General features: G+C 46.9%; 1 protein-coding gene across 2 annotated transcripts in view; it reads left to right on the forward strand.

The window, feature by feature from the left end:
• Positions 1 to 4,990: 4,990 nt before the first annotated feature.
• Positions 4,991 to 18,297, forward strand: part of DVL1 (dishevelled segment polarity protein 1) — a 68,086-nt gene continuing 54,779 nt past the window's right edge. For both annotated transcript variants that reach the window (XM_069034816.1, XM_069034817.1), the window contains exon 1: positions 4,991 to 5,360. In XM_069034816.1, coding sequence (XP_068890917.1) covers positions 5,191 to 5,360 — 170 coding nt within the window. In that variant the 5' untranslated portion in view covers positions 4,991 to 5,190. The remainder of the gene's footprint in view (positions 5,361 to 18,297) is intronic.

Below are 18,297 nucleotides of genomic sequence, written 5' to 3' on the forward strand. Positions count from 1 at the left end.
ATTTAGCAAATTTAAATTGTGGCTGAGAGAGAGCCAGGCCAGACTGCTGGGTAACCAAGAGAAAAAGGCATCTGCAGAGTTTAGTTTGGTTATTCCTTCATGCACAGGAATTAATGAAGGCTGTTTGCCCTCAAATCCTGGTGAGAAGCCACTGAGGCCCTTCCCACTGCACTTTGCATCCTGTCAGCCTGTGGCACTGCTGGGAAGTCCATGGGAATGAGAGGGTTCCACATGGAATTCATGGGAATGAGAGGGTTCCACATGGAATTCATGGAAATGAGAGGGTTCCACATGAAATCCCCCCCCTGGGCTGGGGCAGGAGCGCTGCTCCCTGTTCCCTCTCTGCCACAGACTCAGTGCCCTCCCAGGTAATTTGGTTTTCTCTGTCTTTTTCTCACCTCAGCCTTTCTCTCCCTAATCCGGGACTTGTCTCTTGTGGAGAATCCCTTTTTTCATGTGTGTAGCACCTGGCCTGAGTTGTTCAAAGTAATTTTCTCTCTGTGCCAATGAATTGCTGCACTTTGCTAAACTCCTTTCCCTTCTTTGCCCCATCACAGTCTCCCTGGCTTCCCGAGACATGGATTTGATATTCAATTAGTTAAAATAATAATAATAATAATCCTCAGTATTTGTACAGCTCCTCAGTGAGAACTTTACCTCGCTCAGGGCAGAGAAATCAAAGTTTTTTAGGATAATAAATGGGCTGTGAGCTCTTGGTGTGGGACAAGGAAAGGGTGCTTGGCAGTGACCTTAAAAAGGGTTAAAACTGAGACTAGGACTAGGACTACAGCCCCCTCTTTCCAGCTCTGTGCACACTCTCCAGACTAAGAACTTCCTCCATAAATCTTGTTTTTTTTCTTTGTTGTAACAGAATTAATTCTCATTATTATCGTTGCTTAACTTTTACCATTCATCTGTGTAACTCTCCTGACATTTAAGAAATAAAGGAGAATAAAATGGACTTTCCAGCTCAGGTTGATTTTATTTCTTGCCCTTTTTGGAGGTGCTCTCTCAGCTATTAGCCAGCATTAGCTAATTCTTCCCAATAGCTGTGCAGGGTGTTTCATCTCAGAGCATCCCAAAGTGCCTGACAAAGTGCAGATTGGATCCAATAAGTTATTCCAGTGATTCCAATAAGCTTTCCACATGGGACAGCATCATTTGACAGGGTCATGGGGCCCACAGAGGAATTTCAGCCCTCCAGAAGTGTTGTATAATGAACAGCTCTGCAGCTGGAGATGGAGCTCAAACCATCCATCAGAGAGGAAAGCCAGCAGCCCTGCCAGAGGAGTTAACTTTGCAGGTCCAGAAGGGAAGATAACACATCCTGCTGGAATACAGATCTCCCTGCCAGCCCAAATTCCTCTTTTCCTTGCAGAACTAACACCTTGCAAAGTTCCTGCTGGAGGCCTTCCACCCCCTGAGCACTATCCCAGCTGGCACTGCAGAGTTCTTCCAGGGACACTGATGGAAACAGCTCCTACTGCAGCTTGGCTGGACACTGCAGGGGCAAGGATTTGAAGGATCAAGGTAGGATATGAAACCAAAAAGTGGCAAAAAAGTGCATTTAGCAGACCAGGATTATTGACCAGCCTGTCCAGCTCTGGTGGAAGTGTCATCTTCCCTCTTCCCTGGTGGAAATCCCACTGCCATTCCACAGCACCTCTTCTCCGGGGTCAAGCACCACCCAAATCACCCTTTCTGGAGCTGCTGTGGGGCTTTACTGGTCTCTGCTGGCAGCCTCCAGTCCAGGCTCTGGTGGTTATTTATTTCTGAAGCATCTTTACTTTTCTCTGTCAGTGGATCTGATTTTCCAGGAGAGCAGCTGGGCACAAGGAAAAGCTCATTGAGCACAGCAGCAGACCACTGAAATGAAATATCTTCATTGTCTTTTGCTTGTCTGAAGTCCAGCTCGTCCCTGTTTCCTTTCTGCCTCCCAGTCTGGAGAGAGTTTTACCAGGGGAGAGGAACTTTTAAGTCATTAAAACAAATTTCTGAGGGGAAGAAGAAACACTGGGGACCTGAGAGAAGTAGAATATGAAGACTGAAATACACATTTCTAAGCAAGAACCTTCAATTTCCTAGAGGTCTGCATGTGGCCCTCAGCAGATGAGCTGCTCTGCAGACAATTCCTGCAGGGAAATTGTTCAAGTGTGACTCTCCCTTTTTTAAAAAAAGTGCTGCAGCTGCTAAGGAGAGGTAGGAAAAGCTGAGGGAAGAAAAGAGATTGAGTCGTGATGAGGAGGAGCTGGGATCAACCCAATGAATTTATCATTGATGACGTCTGCATCCCATGGAAGTGTTGTCCTCTATCCTCTTTTCCCCTCTCTGTAGGGCAATATCCCTCCTGAACACACATTCCTAAATGAAAAGGGGTTTGGGGAATGTCCCTGCAAACCCCCTCTGTCATTTCCCCCCAGGTTTATTTGCGTTTAGGTCCAAGGGCAACCCCGGGAGCTTTGCAGAGAGGCTGCTGCAGTCAAAAGTCTTTTGCTTCCCTCTAGTGTTTAATTATTTCCTTGTCAGTCACTGCCCAAGGTCCACTGCACACAGGGGGAGAATAAACGGGAAAAAACCTTGCAGATCTTCCAGAGCAGATGCAGGAGAAGTTTAAACTGACTTGGATTGGGTCCTGCACCCTCCCCCAGCTCGGGAGCCAGCCCACAGCCTCTCCCTTCCGAGCACTGCGTGGCTGCAGTGACATCTCTCTGCTTCTCTTTCTGTTTTGGGATCATTTCCATGTTTAGTTCATGTTCTGCATCGATGCCAGTCTTGCCAACAATCCTCCAAGTGAAATTTTGTTCTTTTGCAGATAAATCCTTGCAGGTGGATGAAAAACACCCAGGAAACCTCCGGGTGGGTGCTCAGAGCTTTGGGTTTCCCTTTTGTCCCATCTCCTCACACCAACACTGATCTGCTGAGCACCCAGAGTGTGATGAGCTCTCAGAATTCCCTGAGACAAGCAGCCAGCATTGCTACGATTCCAAGGGTGGCTTTTTAAAAGGGCTTGCTTATTCCCTGTGTGGTAACTGCTGTGTAAATGAAGAAAAGGGTGAGCAGCTTTTATACCTCGGGACACTCTCAGCTCCCTGCAGGGGCCAGCAAGGCTATTTCCTCTATCACAGAGAGCACAGCACTATTAGCAAGAGATGTGGTGCCTCATATTTATTTTCTGCTGAAGTGTTATGGCCTGAGCTCTGCAAGACAAGAGGTATTAGCCCTGATGGGCCAGGGGTGGATCCTGCATTCCTTCGTCCTCTCTTTCATTGGATTAGCTGCTGGTTTGACTGCAGCATGAAAGTTATCTCCTCTCTCCTGGGCTTTCTGGAGAGCTTTTTGTGAGTCACAGCCCCAGCCTGGTCACGTCTGCTCCAAGGCAGTCACCTGACAATTATACAACTCCTTTTATTTCCAGTTGTCAAAAGTGAAAGCGAAGCTCACAGAGCAAGAACAGAGCTCTCAGCAGGGTCAGTCTCTGCGTGGGCACCACCTGGGCCTCTGAGGGACCCAGGAGGTTGTTAAGGCTCAACTGAAGAGACCAAAGGGTTGGGTGTTAATGTTCTGCCTGAGTTCCACGCTGCACAAACTCCACGAAGCTCAGGATCTCAGAAAACATTGCTCATGCCAGAGTTATGATCCCACCAAAGGGAACTTTCCCGTTCCTGTGTGGTGGGACTGATGGATTCATGGTGCCCTTTCCCAGGTGCTTGCAGAGCCTTAAAACCTGGCAGGACAGAAAGCTGAACTCATATTTTTACAGAAATCTCCAGTATTCTCAGGATTCCAAAATCAAGAGAAATGGTTGAGCACCTTGAAAAGCACTAAATATAAATATCAATATCTCTTGAAAATGACTAATTAATGCACTAAATTGGCGATTCCCGATTCAAACCAGCACCAAATCCGTGGTTACATGAGGAGGACTAAGGCCATGCCTTGTCCTTGCTGTTTGTCCTGTTAGATGGTCACACATTCAGCAGGAATGTCAGCTGGATGTGATTTTGTAATTACTTCACTCTACCAGCAATGGCAAGAGATAATTGATGACGTTTTGGTTTCTCAGTATTGTTAAACCTTGTTAAATTGTGGATTATCCAGCCCCAGCTCCCTGCAGGAGAATTTGGGAGTGGTATCAGTTCAGGTGGTGCTGGTAGCACCTGGAAATGATTAAACTTTCAGAAAACTGAAAATAATGTTCCCAGACTTTTTGGCAGCCTCTGACACAGCTGGGCTCCTGTGTTTGGTGCTGGTAGAAAAATCCTTGCAGTGCCACAGGTATTTCAGTCACTGAGCTGTGATTTGCCCCTTCAGAGAGCAGCTGAGCATCCTGAGAGGTGAATGTGCCCTTTCCTTGCAAGGTAAAGCAGAAGATCATTAGCTTGGGATTTAGCTGGAAAAGGATTTTTTAATAAGCAGGAGATTCTTTGAGACCCAAGGACACTGCTCTGAAGTCTTCATTTTCTGGTTGCGATTTTTGGGGGGATTTCTAAAAATAAAGGCGGAATTCCTTCCAAACATATCACCTGCGTGGCACTAGAGTTTTTTTCTGATTCTGTGGTCCCCACCTGTTTCCCATCCCCACTCCCATCCCCTTCCCTTCCCTCCCTTTATCCTTCCTCTTCTTCATCCCTTCCACTTCCACATCCCCTGGCCCATTTCCATTCTGCCTCCCATCCTCAATCCCCATCCCCATTTCTGCCCCCTTCCCTCATACCCCTCCCCTTCCCCACCTGCATTCTCATCCTCTCCCTATCCCCATCCTTTTCCCCCTTTCCCATCCCATCCTCTCCCCTCGCCCTCATCCCCATTCTTATTCCCATCCCCTTTCCCGCCCCGCCGCCATCCGGGCTGTCCGGGCCGTGGTGCCGCCGGGCCGGCAGGGGCGGTGTGCGGGCGCTGCGGAGCGGGCGGAGGGCGCTGCCCGGGGCCGCCCCGCTCCCCTCACGCCGGGCCCGCCGCCCCCGGCCCGGGCAGCGCTGCAGCGGCGGCGGCGGCGGCGGCGCAGCGAGGCCGGCGGGGCGGCCGGAGGATGCGGGCGGGGCGGGCGCGCTGCCGTTCCCGGGTCGGGCAGCTAGAGAGCAGTGCAGGGAGCGCCAGCCCGAGCCGCGAGCTCCCTTCCTGTGGGCAAGGCCGACAGCGGAGCCGAGCGCCGGCCGAGGCCCGGGCCGGCTGCCCCCGCTCCGCTCGCCCATGGCGGAGACTAAGATCATCTACCACATCGACGAGGAGGAGACGCCGTACCTGGTGAAGCTGCCCGTGCCGCCCGAGAAAGTCACGCTGGCCGATTTCAAAAATGTCCTCAGCAACCGGCCCGTGCACAGCTACAAGTTCTTCTTCAAGTCCATGGACCAGGATTTCGGGTGAGCGGCCGCGCCCCGGGCGCATCCCCGGCCCTCGGTGCCGTCTCTCCGCCGCGGGCCGGGCAGGGCTCGGAGCATCCCCGGGGCACCTGCCGGGCTCGGCCCGGGCCGGCCCCGCTCGGCCCCGGCAGCGCCGCGAACATGGCGGGCGCGCCGGGCCGGCCCCGCCGCGGGCTCGGGGCTGCCGCGATCGCGCCCCGCGATGCCCCGGGAGCCCCCCCCGTGGCCCCGGCAGGAGCCCCCCGGGCCCGCCCGGAGCTGTCGCGGTGCCCCCGGGCCCGGGCCGAGGCGGCGGGGACGGGCGGCCGCAGCTGTCACCGCGCCCGGGGAGGCCGCGGGAGCGCCCGGGCAGGGCGGGCGTGCCGGAGGGGCCGCGGGGCGCTGGGCCGGGGCGAGCGCGGAGGGGTCGGGGTGAGGAGAGGGGCGATCCCGGGGCAGCGCTGGGACGGCGGCTGTCAAAAGCTCGGGGGTCGAACGGCTGTCAGATCCTCGGGGGTCGAACGGGTGACAGACGGTCCCGGTCGAACGGGCGTGAAATGGTCAGTGGTTAAATGAGGGACAGTGGTCAAACGGGCGTGAAATGGCCAGTGGTCAAAGAGGTGATAAGTGGTTGGTGGTCAAATGAATGTCAAATGGTCGGTGGTCAAACGGGTGTGGAATGGTCGGTGGTCAAACGGGTGACAAGTGGTCAGGGGTCAGACGGTGCCAAGGGCTGCGCTCAGACAGCGACTGTCATCAAATCCGCTGGGGTCAAACGGGTGTCAGACGGCCCAAGGTCAAACGGGAGGGAAGTGGTCAGTGGTCAAACAGGTGTCAGGTGGTCAGGGGTCAGACGGGTGTCACACAGTCCCTGTTCGAAGGGGTGACAAGCGCTCAGTGGTCGAACGGCTCCAGGGGCTGCACTCGGCCAGCAGCTGTCAAACCCTCGGTGCTCACATGGCTGCCAGATGGTCAGTGGTCAAACAGGTGGCAAGTGGTCAGTGGCCAAACGTCCACTTCCAAGGGCACACGCTGAACTGGGAGTGCTGGAGAAGACCAGGGCCGGACTTTGCAATGACCTCTGTGGTGACCAGAGCCAGCTCTGTGACCGAAGCCAGGGGACGTTTGACATGGTTCTGGTCCCTGCACACCAGTGTGGCTTGCGTGCCACTGGGCTTAGCAATAGCCAGAATAAAACAAACCAATAAAAGTCCCTTTGACAGTTTGCCAGACAGTAACTTTCAAAATGTATTAATCCTTTTGTAGCAAATCACTTCTCTTTGTACTCACATCTGTCGCTGGCAAAGCAATTTTGCACAGTTAAACGCCTTGCCAGGAAGAAAAGGGAGCAGGTTTGAGGGAAACTCGTGCAGACCTGACTCCAGAATAACGCCGTGGTTGAGGTGCAGGTTTTATGTTTGGTGAGATGGATCACCCCAAGCATCCTTTGACGTGTTGTGCAGCCTCTTTCTTATCCCTGAGACCCGAAGCCTTTCATGTTGATTGTGTTTTTATCCCTGGTGGAATGTGGATATTGTTTGTTGACACGGATTTCTGATGTGGCGAGTTGTTAGTGTTGGCTTGTAACCATAGGAGTGTTCGTGGATTGACTTCTTGTTTTTCTGAGTTGTGCAAACGTTTTTTTGGGGGGGGAAACAACCTTACAAAATGTTTGTTTTCAAAATAAATGTCTTTTAAATCGACTATTGGTAAATTTTTCTCCTTCATGCCTTTTGTCGTAGAAATTCCAAGTTGTGTTTGTGGTGTGATTTCACTAAAGGAGGTTGGGATTGTTCAGGCAGCATCTGCATCATTCCCACTGCCACAGAAATTTAGGATTAGGAAACGTAAACCATGCTGAGGCATCTTGAACACGCAGGGATGTTTTGCTCTTTGACCAGGAAACAGAGTTAGTAACAAACCCTAGGGTGGATTTTCTTTTTAGTCTCAAAATTAGGGTGAAACTTGTCTGTTGTTCCTGGAAATGGAGATGATGGAAGATGAAGGGCTGCAGGGATCAGGACCTGGAAATTCTGTTTAATTATTTAACCAACAGTCTCAAACACAACTGCTGAAAGCATTCAGGTGACAATCCATTGCCTTGAGACAGCTCAAAGTGACTCTGCACATGGGACTCCTGAGCTGTCAGATCTTTGTTTGCTTTGGTTTTGTATGTCTTGTTCCTTGTGTGTTTGTGCCTCTCTGAGTCTGAAATATTTGGGAAAATCGGAAGAAAATTTAGGTGAGTTTTGTCTGTCTTAGTGAGTGTTAAGAGTAAATATGGGCTTTGTTTTCATCATCTCATCTGCAAACTGACTTTTTTGTAGAAGCATGGAATATCCTGAGCTGGAAGGGATCATCCAAGTCCAGCTCCTGGCCCTGCCCAAAATCCCACTCTGTTCATCCCTGGGAGCATTGTCCAAACCCTCCTGGAGCTCTTGGGGCCGTGCCCGTTCCCTGGGGAGCCTGGGCAGTGCCCAACACCCTCTGGGGGAAGAACCTTTCCCCAAAATCCATCCCAACTCCCCTGGCACAGCTCCATCCTTTTAATTGTTGCAAACAGGCAATTCTAGCTGCTGTTGCCACAAACCATAACAGAGCTGTGTCTCTCTAATTTCTCCCTTATGTGCCCGAAAATCTCCTCCAGAGCAGCTCTTCCCTGGATGTTCTGTAAGTGGAGCAGCAGGGACATTTTGGATGTCCCTGTGGTGTCCTGGTGTCCTTCCCGGTTGTGCCAAGCTGGAATTTGGCTTGGTCACTTGGCAGGGCAGTCCCTAAATCCCAGTGTGGACTGTGAAATGTGAAAAGCACTCCTTGTGTTGGGAAAGCAAATGTTTGCCTGGAGGATTGGAGCCTCCTTGGGAAGCCAGGGATTGGGAACGGAGTCCTTGCAATTCTGCACATGCTGTTGTAATTAAGGCATGGCCTTTCCTGGATCCTGGAATAATGGAATAAATAATGTGTTCAGAAACAGTGGATGTGCTGAGTGGTTCCCAGCTGTGAAAGATGGGTTGGGATGGAGCTGGGTCATGGATGTGTTATGGAATTAAAGCCCTGTGTTCTGTGTACCTGTGCTGGGTCCAGCTTTGCTCCTTGGAAGGTGCAGGAGGAGGTGTGGGAGTGTCACATTCCCTTCTGAACTTTGCTCACAGTTTAATTTACTGCCTTACCACTTTCCCCTGTGCCAGTTCATTCCCAAGGGTGATTTCTTCCCCAGCTCATGAAGGGCTGGCCCTGCCTTTACTCTGCATTCCTGCTGGCTCCATCTGTAGACACGATGCTGTTTTTAAGATGCAGGATGTCCAGCTGTGCTCTGGCATTAATACTCAACCCTTGGAAGTGCTTTGTAGCTTCTGTTTTTATTCTGGTTGGAGGGAAATGAAGCAGGGACATTACAGGATCTGCCTCATTAATGTGACAGCATCCACCAGCAGTGAAATTGAGGAAAGGTGATGTTTGAGGTATGTTTTTATAGACAAGGAGCTGTGTCATCAGCTGATTTAATTAATTCCAGCCACTGATTCTTTCCTCAGGGCAAAGCTCAGAGGTCACTTCCCATCACTGACATTGCTGATTCTCAGGTTACAGCCCCACACATCCTTGCAGGAACACACGATGCAATTCTGTTAATTCTTTGATGATTGAAAAAATGACAGCTAATGAATACACCTAAAAATGAAGCTGTGGCTTGTGATGCCTGGGCTCTCATGACTGAAACAGTGACAGCTGTGTGGGATCCAAATGATTCATAATGAATCTGTGTGACAGATCCTACAAGAGGAATTCCTATCTGTCTGCCTTTAAATATTTGGTATTTCCAGAGCTTTGCTTGTAAAACACTATCAGTGACTTCCAGAAGTACAAAATGATGAATGTGAAGGATCCAGGCATTCCCACATGTTTCATTTTCTACACAATAACCTGGTTTGAGACTTTGCTCTTCCAGTGTGGGATGTGATGCCGTGGCAGGATTGTGGCAGGAGAGGTTCAGGGAAGAACTGAACCATCTTAAAGATGTGGTCTGTCCAAAATTGGATAAATATTCCCTCTGTGCATTGTTGTGGTTCCTCTTTCCTGTTCATTCCCCCTTTGAGTGGGGCAGGAAGAGTCCGTGGAATACCAGAGTGTGTCTGTTCTGCCACCCTTTGGGTGAGGTTCAAATCCTCATTCTTTCCATCATGTGAACTAATACTCCTCTGATTATACTTCTTCAGGGAGTACTCTGAGGAGTGGCTTTTTAAGCATTCCTTTGGTATCAGCAAAGGAGCTTCCCTTCAGACTGCACTTTGAGGTGCAGCTGGTTTTGTGCAGAAATTGCTTTTCTTGGTTGAAAGCTGGTGAGAAAATGGGATTTAAAGCAGTAGGAATCCAGTTTGGGATTGGGATTGTGAGCTGAACGGGGTAGTTTTTAATAGGAGAGGGACATGGGAAGCAATGTTTTGTGCCTTTTCTCATGGAGGCAATGCAGCATCCCTGTTTTCATCCCTGTTTTCAGGAGGAGCCAGAAACAGGAATCCTAACTGACAGATGTCTTGCTGTGCTACAATTTCATAATTGGGAAGGCTTTTAGAGACAGGATGTTTTTTAAAAATGCACAGAATAGTTTTAGGGGAGAAATAAAAGTAGGAGTTGCTTATTTATCCACAAGGCTTGGACAGTTTAGAGGGACTGTTTGCAAGAGTTTGTAGTGACAGGACAAGAGGGAATGGCTTCAGACTGACAGAGGGCAGGGTTGGATGGGATATTGGGAAGGAATTCTTCCCTGGGAGGGTGGGGAGGCCCTGGCACAGATTTCCCAAAAAATCTGTGGTTGCCCCATCCCTGGAAGTGTCCAAGGCCAGGTTGGAGCAACCTGGGACAGTGGAAGGTGTCCCTGCCCATGCAGGGGGTGGGACTGGGTGAGCTTTAAGATCCCTTCCAACCCAAACCATCCTGGGATTTTCTGATATTTGAAGTGCCATTTGGACATGGACATAAATAGTTTGGAAAAACCAGTAGATGTGGGTGTTACATCCACAGAATTCCACGGTCACTGAATGAAACCGTTGTAAAAATCCAGCAAGCAAAGCAATGTCAGATAAAAACCTGGAAGCCTCATTTCTTCCTGCTCTCTGTTATCAGAGCCACAGAGTTCCAGACTCTGAGCAGGGAAAGTTTTTTTGGGCTGAGTTCTGTGCTTGGAAAACTGTTCCCAGGCTTATCCAGGGATATGCAGCAGCCTGGACAAAAGGATTCTGCCTTTTTAGGTGGACTCTGCTGCACTCTGGAGTAGTGAGGGCACCGTTTTGGGTTGGGTTTTTTTGGGGGTAGTTGCTGCAACACGGATTTTAATGAGGTATTTTTGCTGGTGTTTTTAAGGAGACCCTCTCAAGACTAAAGAGCCACATGAAAGGATGCCTCCCTCCATCCTTGTTTGAAAACTGAGCAAGCAGGTGACAGAGGCTGATATAGGTCAGTTACAGGTAGGAGTTTGTCTTTTTTGAAACAGAATAAAATAAAATAAAACCGAGGCAAGTGGTTCTTACTTGCTTTAGAAAACATGGAGCTGGCAGGGGAATGTGCAGAGGGGGGCATGTGCTAAAAATAACAGTTTAGGAAAATGATCTTTGCAGCTTTGTGACAGGGATTGATGCCCACAGAGGGAGCCTGGATGGATCAGAACCAGGCCAGGGGATGTTGAGGCAACTGCAGCGATCAAAGCTCTGGCAAGAATTTTCAGCTGTGCAGATGGAAAGTTTCAGAAATGCTGCTTTAGGGAGAGCCAAGTGTGGGTTGGATGTGAGGGCCTGGGGAGCAGCCAGGGACTTCAAGGTGATGTCCAGGTTACAGAGCTGAAGGATGGGCTCAGGTAGATTTGCCTGGAACCTTTTTTGGGGTTTGCCATGGAACCTTTGGCACTGAAATAGGAGCAAGGTAATCTTTGCAAAGAAACCATGTAGAATTTCCTCCTCTGTGCTTGTTTTCCCACCTGCATCCCTGTCTCCTCCTCTTCATTTTGTCTCTTTTACCCTCAGCGTTACTGAGGGTGTTTTTAGAAGAGTGAGGAAGTAGTTCCATGAGGGCAGAACTAATAAAAACAGGTTTTCTGAAGATTCATGTCCTCTCAGTGTTTACCTGCTGTATTTTCTCTGTTCTCTCATCAGTGAGTAGTTGTTCAGAGACTGAGAAAAACAGAGTTTATTTGCACACGGGTTGGGGCTTCAGCTGCTCATTCAGCCCCATAATTTACCATACAGACCTTTGCAAGTGCCTGTGGCACATTTACTGAAAATCTCTTTTGGCCAGCAGCAGATGGAGCAACAAGTGGGTTTCTTGTAAAAGGGTTTTTTTTCCCCTCCTTTTTGGCCTGGTTTGCCTGGCTGTAGGCTGGAGGGGAATGATTGATTGTGTAATAGCCCAACTGGCTGCAGGTCAGGCTGGGACAGCTGCTCTGGGGTGTAAACAGGCAGGGCTGAGCCAGGGGATGAATGTGAGGCATGTCACAGTCCAGGGGTGACATCCCCGACCCTTCTCCCCTGCTCTGCTAGCCCTGGCAGTGTCTGGGACTGATCCAACAACACCTGGTGAAGTCACTAAGGGGCTTTCTCTAAATACATTGAATTTTGAGCCATTTTCCAGCTGAGCTGTTCTGTCACACGAGCAATGTGTGGTGTGCAGTGGGAGGAGAAAGCTTTTAAATGAAGGCTTTTCTCAAAACCCCACAGAGGGTTGAGTAGATTTCGTTGTGAAGATGCTTAATTTTCATCAGTTCTTTGAGACAGCTCCCAAACCTGAGTCTGAGGGCTCTGGCTGTGCAAGTTCACTGGCTCTTTCCAGCTTTTATTCTACACTCTTGCTCAGCTTGGAAAAGATCCTTAAAATCATGGGGTCCAACCTTTCACCAGCACTGCCAAGTCCATCACTGAACCGTGTCCCTAAGTGACCTTAAGTCCCCAGCTTGATTCAATCAAATAAACCTGGAATAACAGCCTGGAAATTGGGATTATTAAAAAGCAAGTCCTAGGCCTGAGTCTCTGGATCAGAAGCAGCCCATTAGAGGGAAGGAGAATTCAGGCTCTAAGGGAGAATTTAATACCTGCAGAAAGTTGGAGAACTGTTACCTGATGGAAAAAAAATGGCTATGTTATGGATGGTGGTGTAATTAAAGCACTGAATTGAGACTTGGAAATATAAAAAGAATTGTATTTAGGCTTGGACTCAGCAAAATACTTGGGCACAGTTAGGCATAGGCTGAATTGAGGTCTGTGTCTGTTCCTAATAGCCTTTATTTCTACTTTCTTTTTCTCATTTTCTCACCGAAATAGAGAAACTTTCTGGAGACTCACACTACTTGTGTTTATCCAGCATCCAGCACTGTGGTGCTTTTCTGGTTGCTGACATCAGAAAGCACCGTTGTAGCACAAAGAATAAAAAATAAGTACAAAAACCCCAGGCCAGCAGAGCTCAGACTTTGCAGCCACACCAGTCTGGCTGACACAGACTTCACCAAGCTGATTCTGATATCTGTCTGCAGTACAAGCCACTGCTTATTTTAATGTCCCAGCTGTAATGTAATCTAAATATTTAAAACAACCCCCTTTTTTTTTTTTTCCCTGCTGGAACCTGAGCCCTGCTCTGCTCTGAGGGTGGAGTGTGTTACATTTATTAAAAGCTAAAGCTATGAAAACACGCTCGAGGGATCCATCAGGTTTGGTTTGCTTCCTGTGGCTGCTGATGTGCAGTGGGACAAGTTAGAAAAACAAGTTTACTACTGTTCATTTAATGAGCACCTCCTCATGAGAGTGGAATCAGGGTTGTGTTTTCTTTTTATTGGGTTTTTTTTTTTTTTTTCTTTCCCAGTGCTCAGGTAGATTTGTTTGGGTTTAAGAATCCCCACACAGCTCCTGGAAACATTAAGGATTCAAATTCAGCAATTTATCTATAGGCTGGCTGTATCTCTAATTAAAATTTGCCTGTGAAGGAGATTGAATTAAGTGGGATTTGTTTAATAATAATTTTTGGAGGGATTATCACCATCCCAGCCTGCCATGGGAGAGCGAGCAGGGAAGCAGGAGGAGATCCAGATGCACCAGGAGATCCACAGGCAGAGAGCTTTGAAAGCCACCCTAAATAGCTACAGAGCAGATGAAAATGTTGAATTAAGGAGTTAATTTACATGCAGTAATAAAGCCTGTGCAGATTTCCACGGTGTAGCTGAGATTAGTGGCAGCAGCCTCCCTTCACTTGGGTCCTGCTTACCTCTGAGCACGAGGCTATTTTCAGAAATAGCCTGTTCATGCATTTTAGATCCCATTTAAATGCAGCCTGGGAGGTGCTGCTGTGGCTTTGTGCAACCTGGCCAATTATCACTCTGATCAGGACTTCCAGGGCATTTATTTCAGCTGTTGTGCCCCAGTGTCAGGTGGTGGTTGGGAAACACAGACAGTGATTTTTCTGTGAGTGGCATCACTTACAGGATCCTCTCTCTGTTCCTCTGGTCTTTATCTCCTTCAGGAGTCGTGACATGGTTCAGTTTGGATGTTTTGATAATTTAAGTTACCTCTTTTCTCTCTTTTCCCCACAGTGAGGTTCCTGTGTGCTTGGCTGGAATGTTGTGCTTGATATGATCAACAGCAGATTTTCCTGCCTTAATCTCCATGTGAAATTCCATTATTTCCTTAAATTCTGGCTAATTCCCACTCTCCTTTCTGTGTTCCTGTTGTGCTTTCCTTCCAAAGATCATTGAAATCCAGTATTTTACAGTCAGTAAACCCTGCTCCCTCTCCTTAGCAGGTGCTTGCCTCACTCCTGTGCCTCACCCTATGGGAGGGGAAATTAATAGAATCAGCTGATTGTTCCAATTAATGGTGCTGACTCAAATTCATGTACACATGTGTTATGTAACATATATAAAACACTCTTTACAGGTGTATTATTGCAGTTTACTCTGATGTTTGTGCTGAGATTTCTGGGTTTCATTTGGAAAAAAATGAAGAGAGAGGAAGTAAAGGGCCAAGTATTAAACTTTACTGAGTAAGGGCAATATCTAGGAGAGTTTAATTCCTGTTTTGCCTGTGGGAATAGGAGGATGGTTTGGCATTTCTGGGTGACTTAACCACCTATTTTGGGAGTCCTGGAGGTAAAATCAGCCTTTGTCCAGCCAGAGGGGAGTGAGTGAGTGAGTTTGGATGGTCTCTGTTATTTTGACACCTGGGGTGAGCAGAGCAGTGCTGAGCACTCCTGAAAACCCAAAAACACCTGGAGAAGGAGGCTCAGAACAGGAGCAGTGCCCTGAGACACTTAATTTATCCTTTTTTCCTTGCAATCCAGCTTTGCTCTTGTGCCCACAGGATTTTGTTGTCTCAGGATTGTTTGGGGTAGTCTGACTGAATGAAGGCGATCAGGTGAATGACCTTTCTGAATGGACACAGATTAATATTAATTAATCCTGCACTTACTTTTTAAAAAACCCTGCTCATGGTTACTTTCCATTTGCCCCTTTGTTTGCATTCCTTTGCATGAGGATTAATTTATTAATTATTTCCTCCTGGTTTACCAAAAATCTTCTGCGTTGTATTGAACAGAAATTTCTCATGCAGTCTAATTCCTTAATATCCAGGATTGCATCTGGTCCCTGGCTGTGTTATTTATAAAAAAACCAGGTGCCTCATCTTTTGCTGAATGTCTGTTTTATGTGCTCTGATTGTGCTATTAGGTGGTGATAATTAAGAGTCCTGCAAGGGCTGTGTGTGTGAGCTGCAAATGAATCCTTTCTGCTCATCTTGAGTCATGTCAGAGCCTACTGGCCTTCAGCAGGCAGCATTTTGAAACCCTTCTTTATAAAAAAAAAGAAGTGAAGTCTTTAAAAAAAAAGAAGCAAATTCATTTTAAGTGCAGCTATTTGTTAAGGATTTGGCAAACTACACAACCCCCAGTTCCAAAGAATTGTTTGCAGATGAGATACACTGAAAAGTTCAACTGGGAAGATGAAAATGGGGAATTAAACATTCCCGACCTCCTATCAGTTTTTGCTGTTTGTTTAATCTGTGCTTGCTTTTGTTCACTTGGTTGGGGTGCTGGAGCTGGGCAGATGATTAAACTCATCTGTTTTTCTTGTCTCAGCAATTGTTTCTTCATTGGCATTTAGGGTAGGTCTGACTGTAATTCCAATGAAGTTAGAGGAAAACCACTCCTGAAAATCTCATCATTCGTGTTCACAAAAGCAGTTTTGCCTCTCCAAGAGTTCAAATTGTTTTGTTTTTTTTTTTCCTTATTTTTCTCCTGTTCAAGGATTTATCAGTGAATATAGACAATGTTGCTTTCAAATTGCTCTGCATTGTTACTTTAACTCACAAATCTGCTATTGCAGCTGGAAACCTAATTTGAATTAAATCAAAATGTCTGTGTGAGAGGATGTTGCTGACAGGGAAATACATGAAAATTGTAATTACATGTTCCAATGCCATGACACAGATTTACCCAAGGTTAGTTTGGAACACGCTGACACATCCTACATGTACAAACTGTATTAGATGTAGTCCCTCAATAGCCATTTAAAGTATTTTGGAAGATATTTTTCTCCTCATGATTTCAATCAGCCTAAAAATCAGTGTTTTAAGGCAAATTCATAGAGGCATTCTCAAGGAAGCAGCATCTGTTGACAGTAACATCTCATTTTTATTTCCCCCTCTGAGTTCATGGCAGCTCCCACTGTTTCCTGACCCTTTTTTGCTTTGAGAGTACACAAAAACAAACATTCCTGTCCTTACACACCCTCCCAAAATTGGCAGGGAGATGAGCCTCTGCTGGAGGAAAAAATGAAGAGGTCACGCCTGTCCAAAAAACCTGCAGACCTCAGAGCTGCATCCACCCAGCTCCTGAGAAGATCCTTTTAGAAACTGATTTTTTGGTGTGTTTTCCTAAACCTGATAATGACCTTAAGTTGAAAGGCACCCCTTGGACTGCAACCCAGCTGTTTGGGGCTGGGCAGCTGTTGTTTCTAGCAGAAATACAGGGGTTTTTGACAGTGCACAAGCCATTTTTTAGTTATTCCTACAGGGGAAAAAAAGGATATTCATAACCATTTTTATTTCTGGAGGATGTTTTGGTCTGATTGCTTTGTCTTCTCCACGTGTGAGAACTTGATGTAGTGAAAATAAACCCCCATTTGTGCTGAAAAATAGAGAATTTCCAGCCTTTTACCTTCCAGGGTGCTTTGTCATCTTGGGGTGCTCTTTCCAGGGTATCCAGTACTTCAGCAATCTGCTCATTTTGCTGCTGCTGCTTCATCTGGTGGTTGTCTTTTGGCAATAATAGAAATATTTGTGTGTTTTGGAGCCAGATGATCCAAGTGTGGGATGGGAGCCCCATTGCTGTGCTGTCCAAGCAGTTTGTGGAGAGCACATGGAAATTGGTGACACACAGAGCTTTTAAACCCTAATTTGATTAATTTAATCAAATTCTTGAATGTTTATTATTTATCCTAAATCTCAGAAGCAAATCCATCCAAATACTTAATCCTGTGCTTACACAGGTGTTCATTTCTTGCTCATAGTTCCCAAAGGGCCTGATTCAAACTCTTCAGTAATTAACAGTTAATTCTGATAATTCTGACCAATATATTTCCAGATTTTGTAGGATACCAGCAATCCCTTTGGTGGGGAAGACAGTTGGAGATGCCCCAAGCACTAAGACCCCAGAACTGAGGTATAAATGTGTGTAACATAGAAATTACACCAGATTTGGAGGCTTTTTGCACTAAGAAAATGCTTGGGGAGAGGGGGTGGAATGTGGAGAATTTCTGTGTTTAAGGGAAGGGTGGTTGGATCTCCCTTTAGCCTTCAGCTCTTCCAGCACCAAGAGAAAAGATTTCCATCTCCATCATATTTATGCATGGAAAGCTTTGATATCCAGGCTCTGCTTTTTCCCATCTTTTCACTCCTTGATTTTAGCAAAAGAAAATTTGGGTTGCCCTGCCACTGGAACGCCATTAAGTAATTAGTTAAGCACCAACTCTGGTTTAATGAGTGTGTGGAGGTGAATTTTGCTGGTTTGGGGTCCCAGTTCTCAGAGGAGGCTGCTGGAGGCTCCTCCTGCAATTCCTGCAGCAGAGTTTAATCAGTTCAGACAGGCTGCTGAGCAAATACAGAGGAATTCTCAGGGCTTGGGCAAGGAACGACCTAAATAGTTGCCCTGTGATTCTGTTGTGGCTCATTTCCATGTGAAATCTAATTAACTGAGGGAATAACCATCATTTTTTTGGTCATTTCAGTGGCTTTGGTAAGATAAAGTATGAAAACCGTGTGGGATGATATTTGAAATATCTCTGATTTTGGATGGAGTGTCCTGTAAGGGCTCTTTAGCAATTTGGCAGGAGCAGGCCTAAAAAGACCCTCCAGATTTTAATTTCTTAATAGATTTTAAATATATAAATATTGCCTGTGGATTGAGTTCTGAGGTGTGAAAACATTTGGCAAATCCTTTGTAGGTGTGCAAATAGTGTTTGTTAACACCTGTTTTACTGTGGGAAACTGGGACAAGAGCTTGTGTTTCCACAACTCTCTGCTGTTCACATCGAGAATTCGTCACACAAAGTTGGAGAGGAACAGACAGATTGGAAAATTATCTCAAAATAAGAGGTTTTTTTAGTTATATCTCATTTGAAACCAGCAATATTGAAATGACTTCTCTCTGCTTTCCCTCTGGAATGTGAAGAAGGACTCTGTGGGCTGAGGCAATAGTTTGGGATTTGAAGTCTGGCTTCAATTTTCCCTCTTCCAGCTACTCTGGATTTGATTTCGAGTAAGTGATTTAATCCCTGAGATTACAACCAGTTAAATTTGTGATTATCCTAATTCACGTCCAGGAGTTGTGCCCTTGGAGGAGGCTGTGAACATGTTAAAATTAAATATCTGCTGCCATTGCTTTTTGCCAGAAATTCTCTTGACTGATCAACTTCATGATCTACTTGTACGCATTT

Source organism: Aphelocoma coerulescens, chromosome 21, assembly GCF_041296385.1.
Source record: "Aphelocoma coerulescens isolate FSJ_1873_10779 chromosome 21, UR_Acoe_1.0, whole genome shotgun sequence".
NCBI classification, from domain to species: Eukaryota; Metazoa; Chordata; class Aves; order Passeriformes; family Corvidae; genus Aphelocoma; species Aphelocoma coerulescens.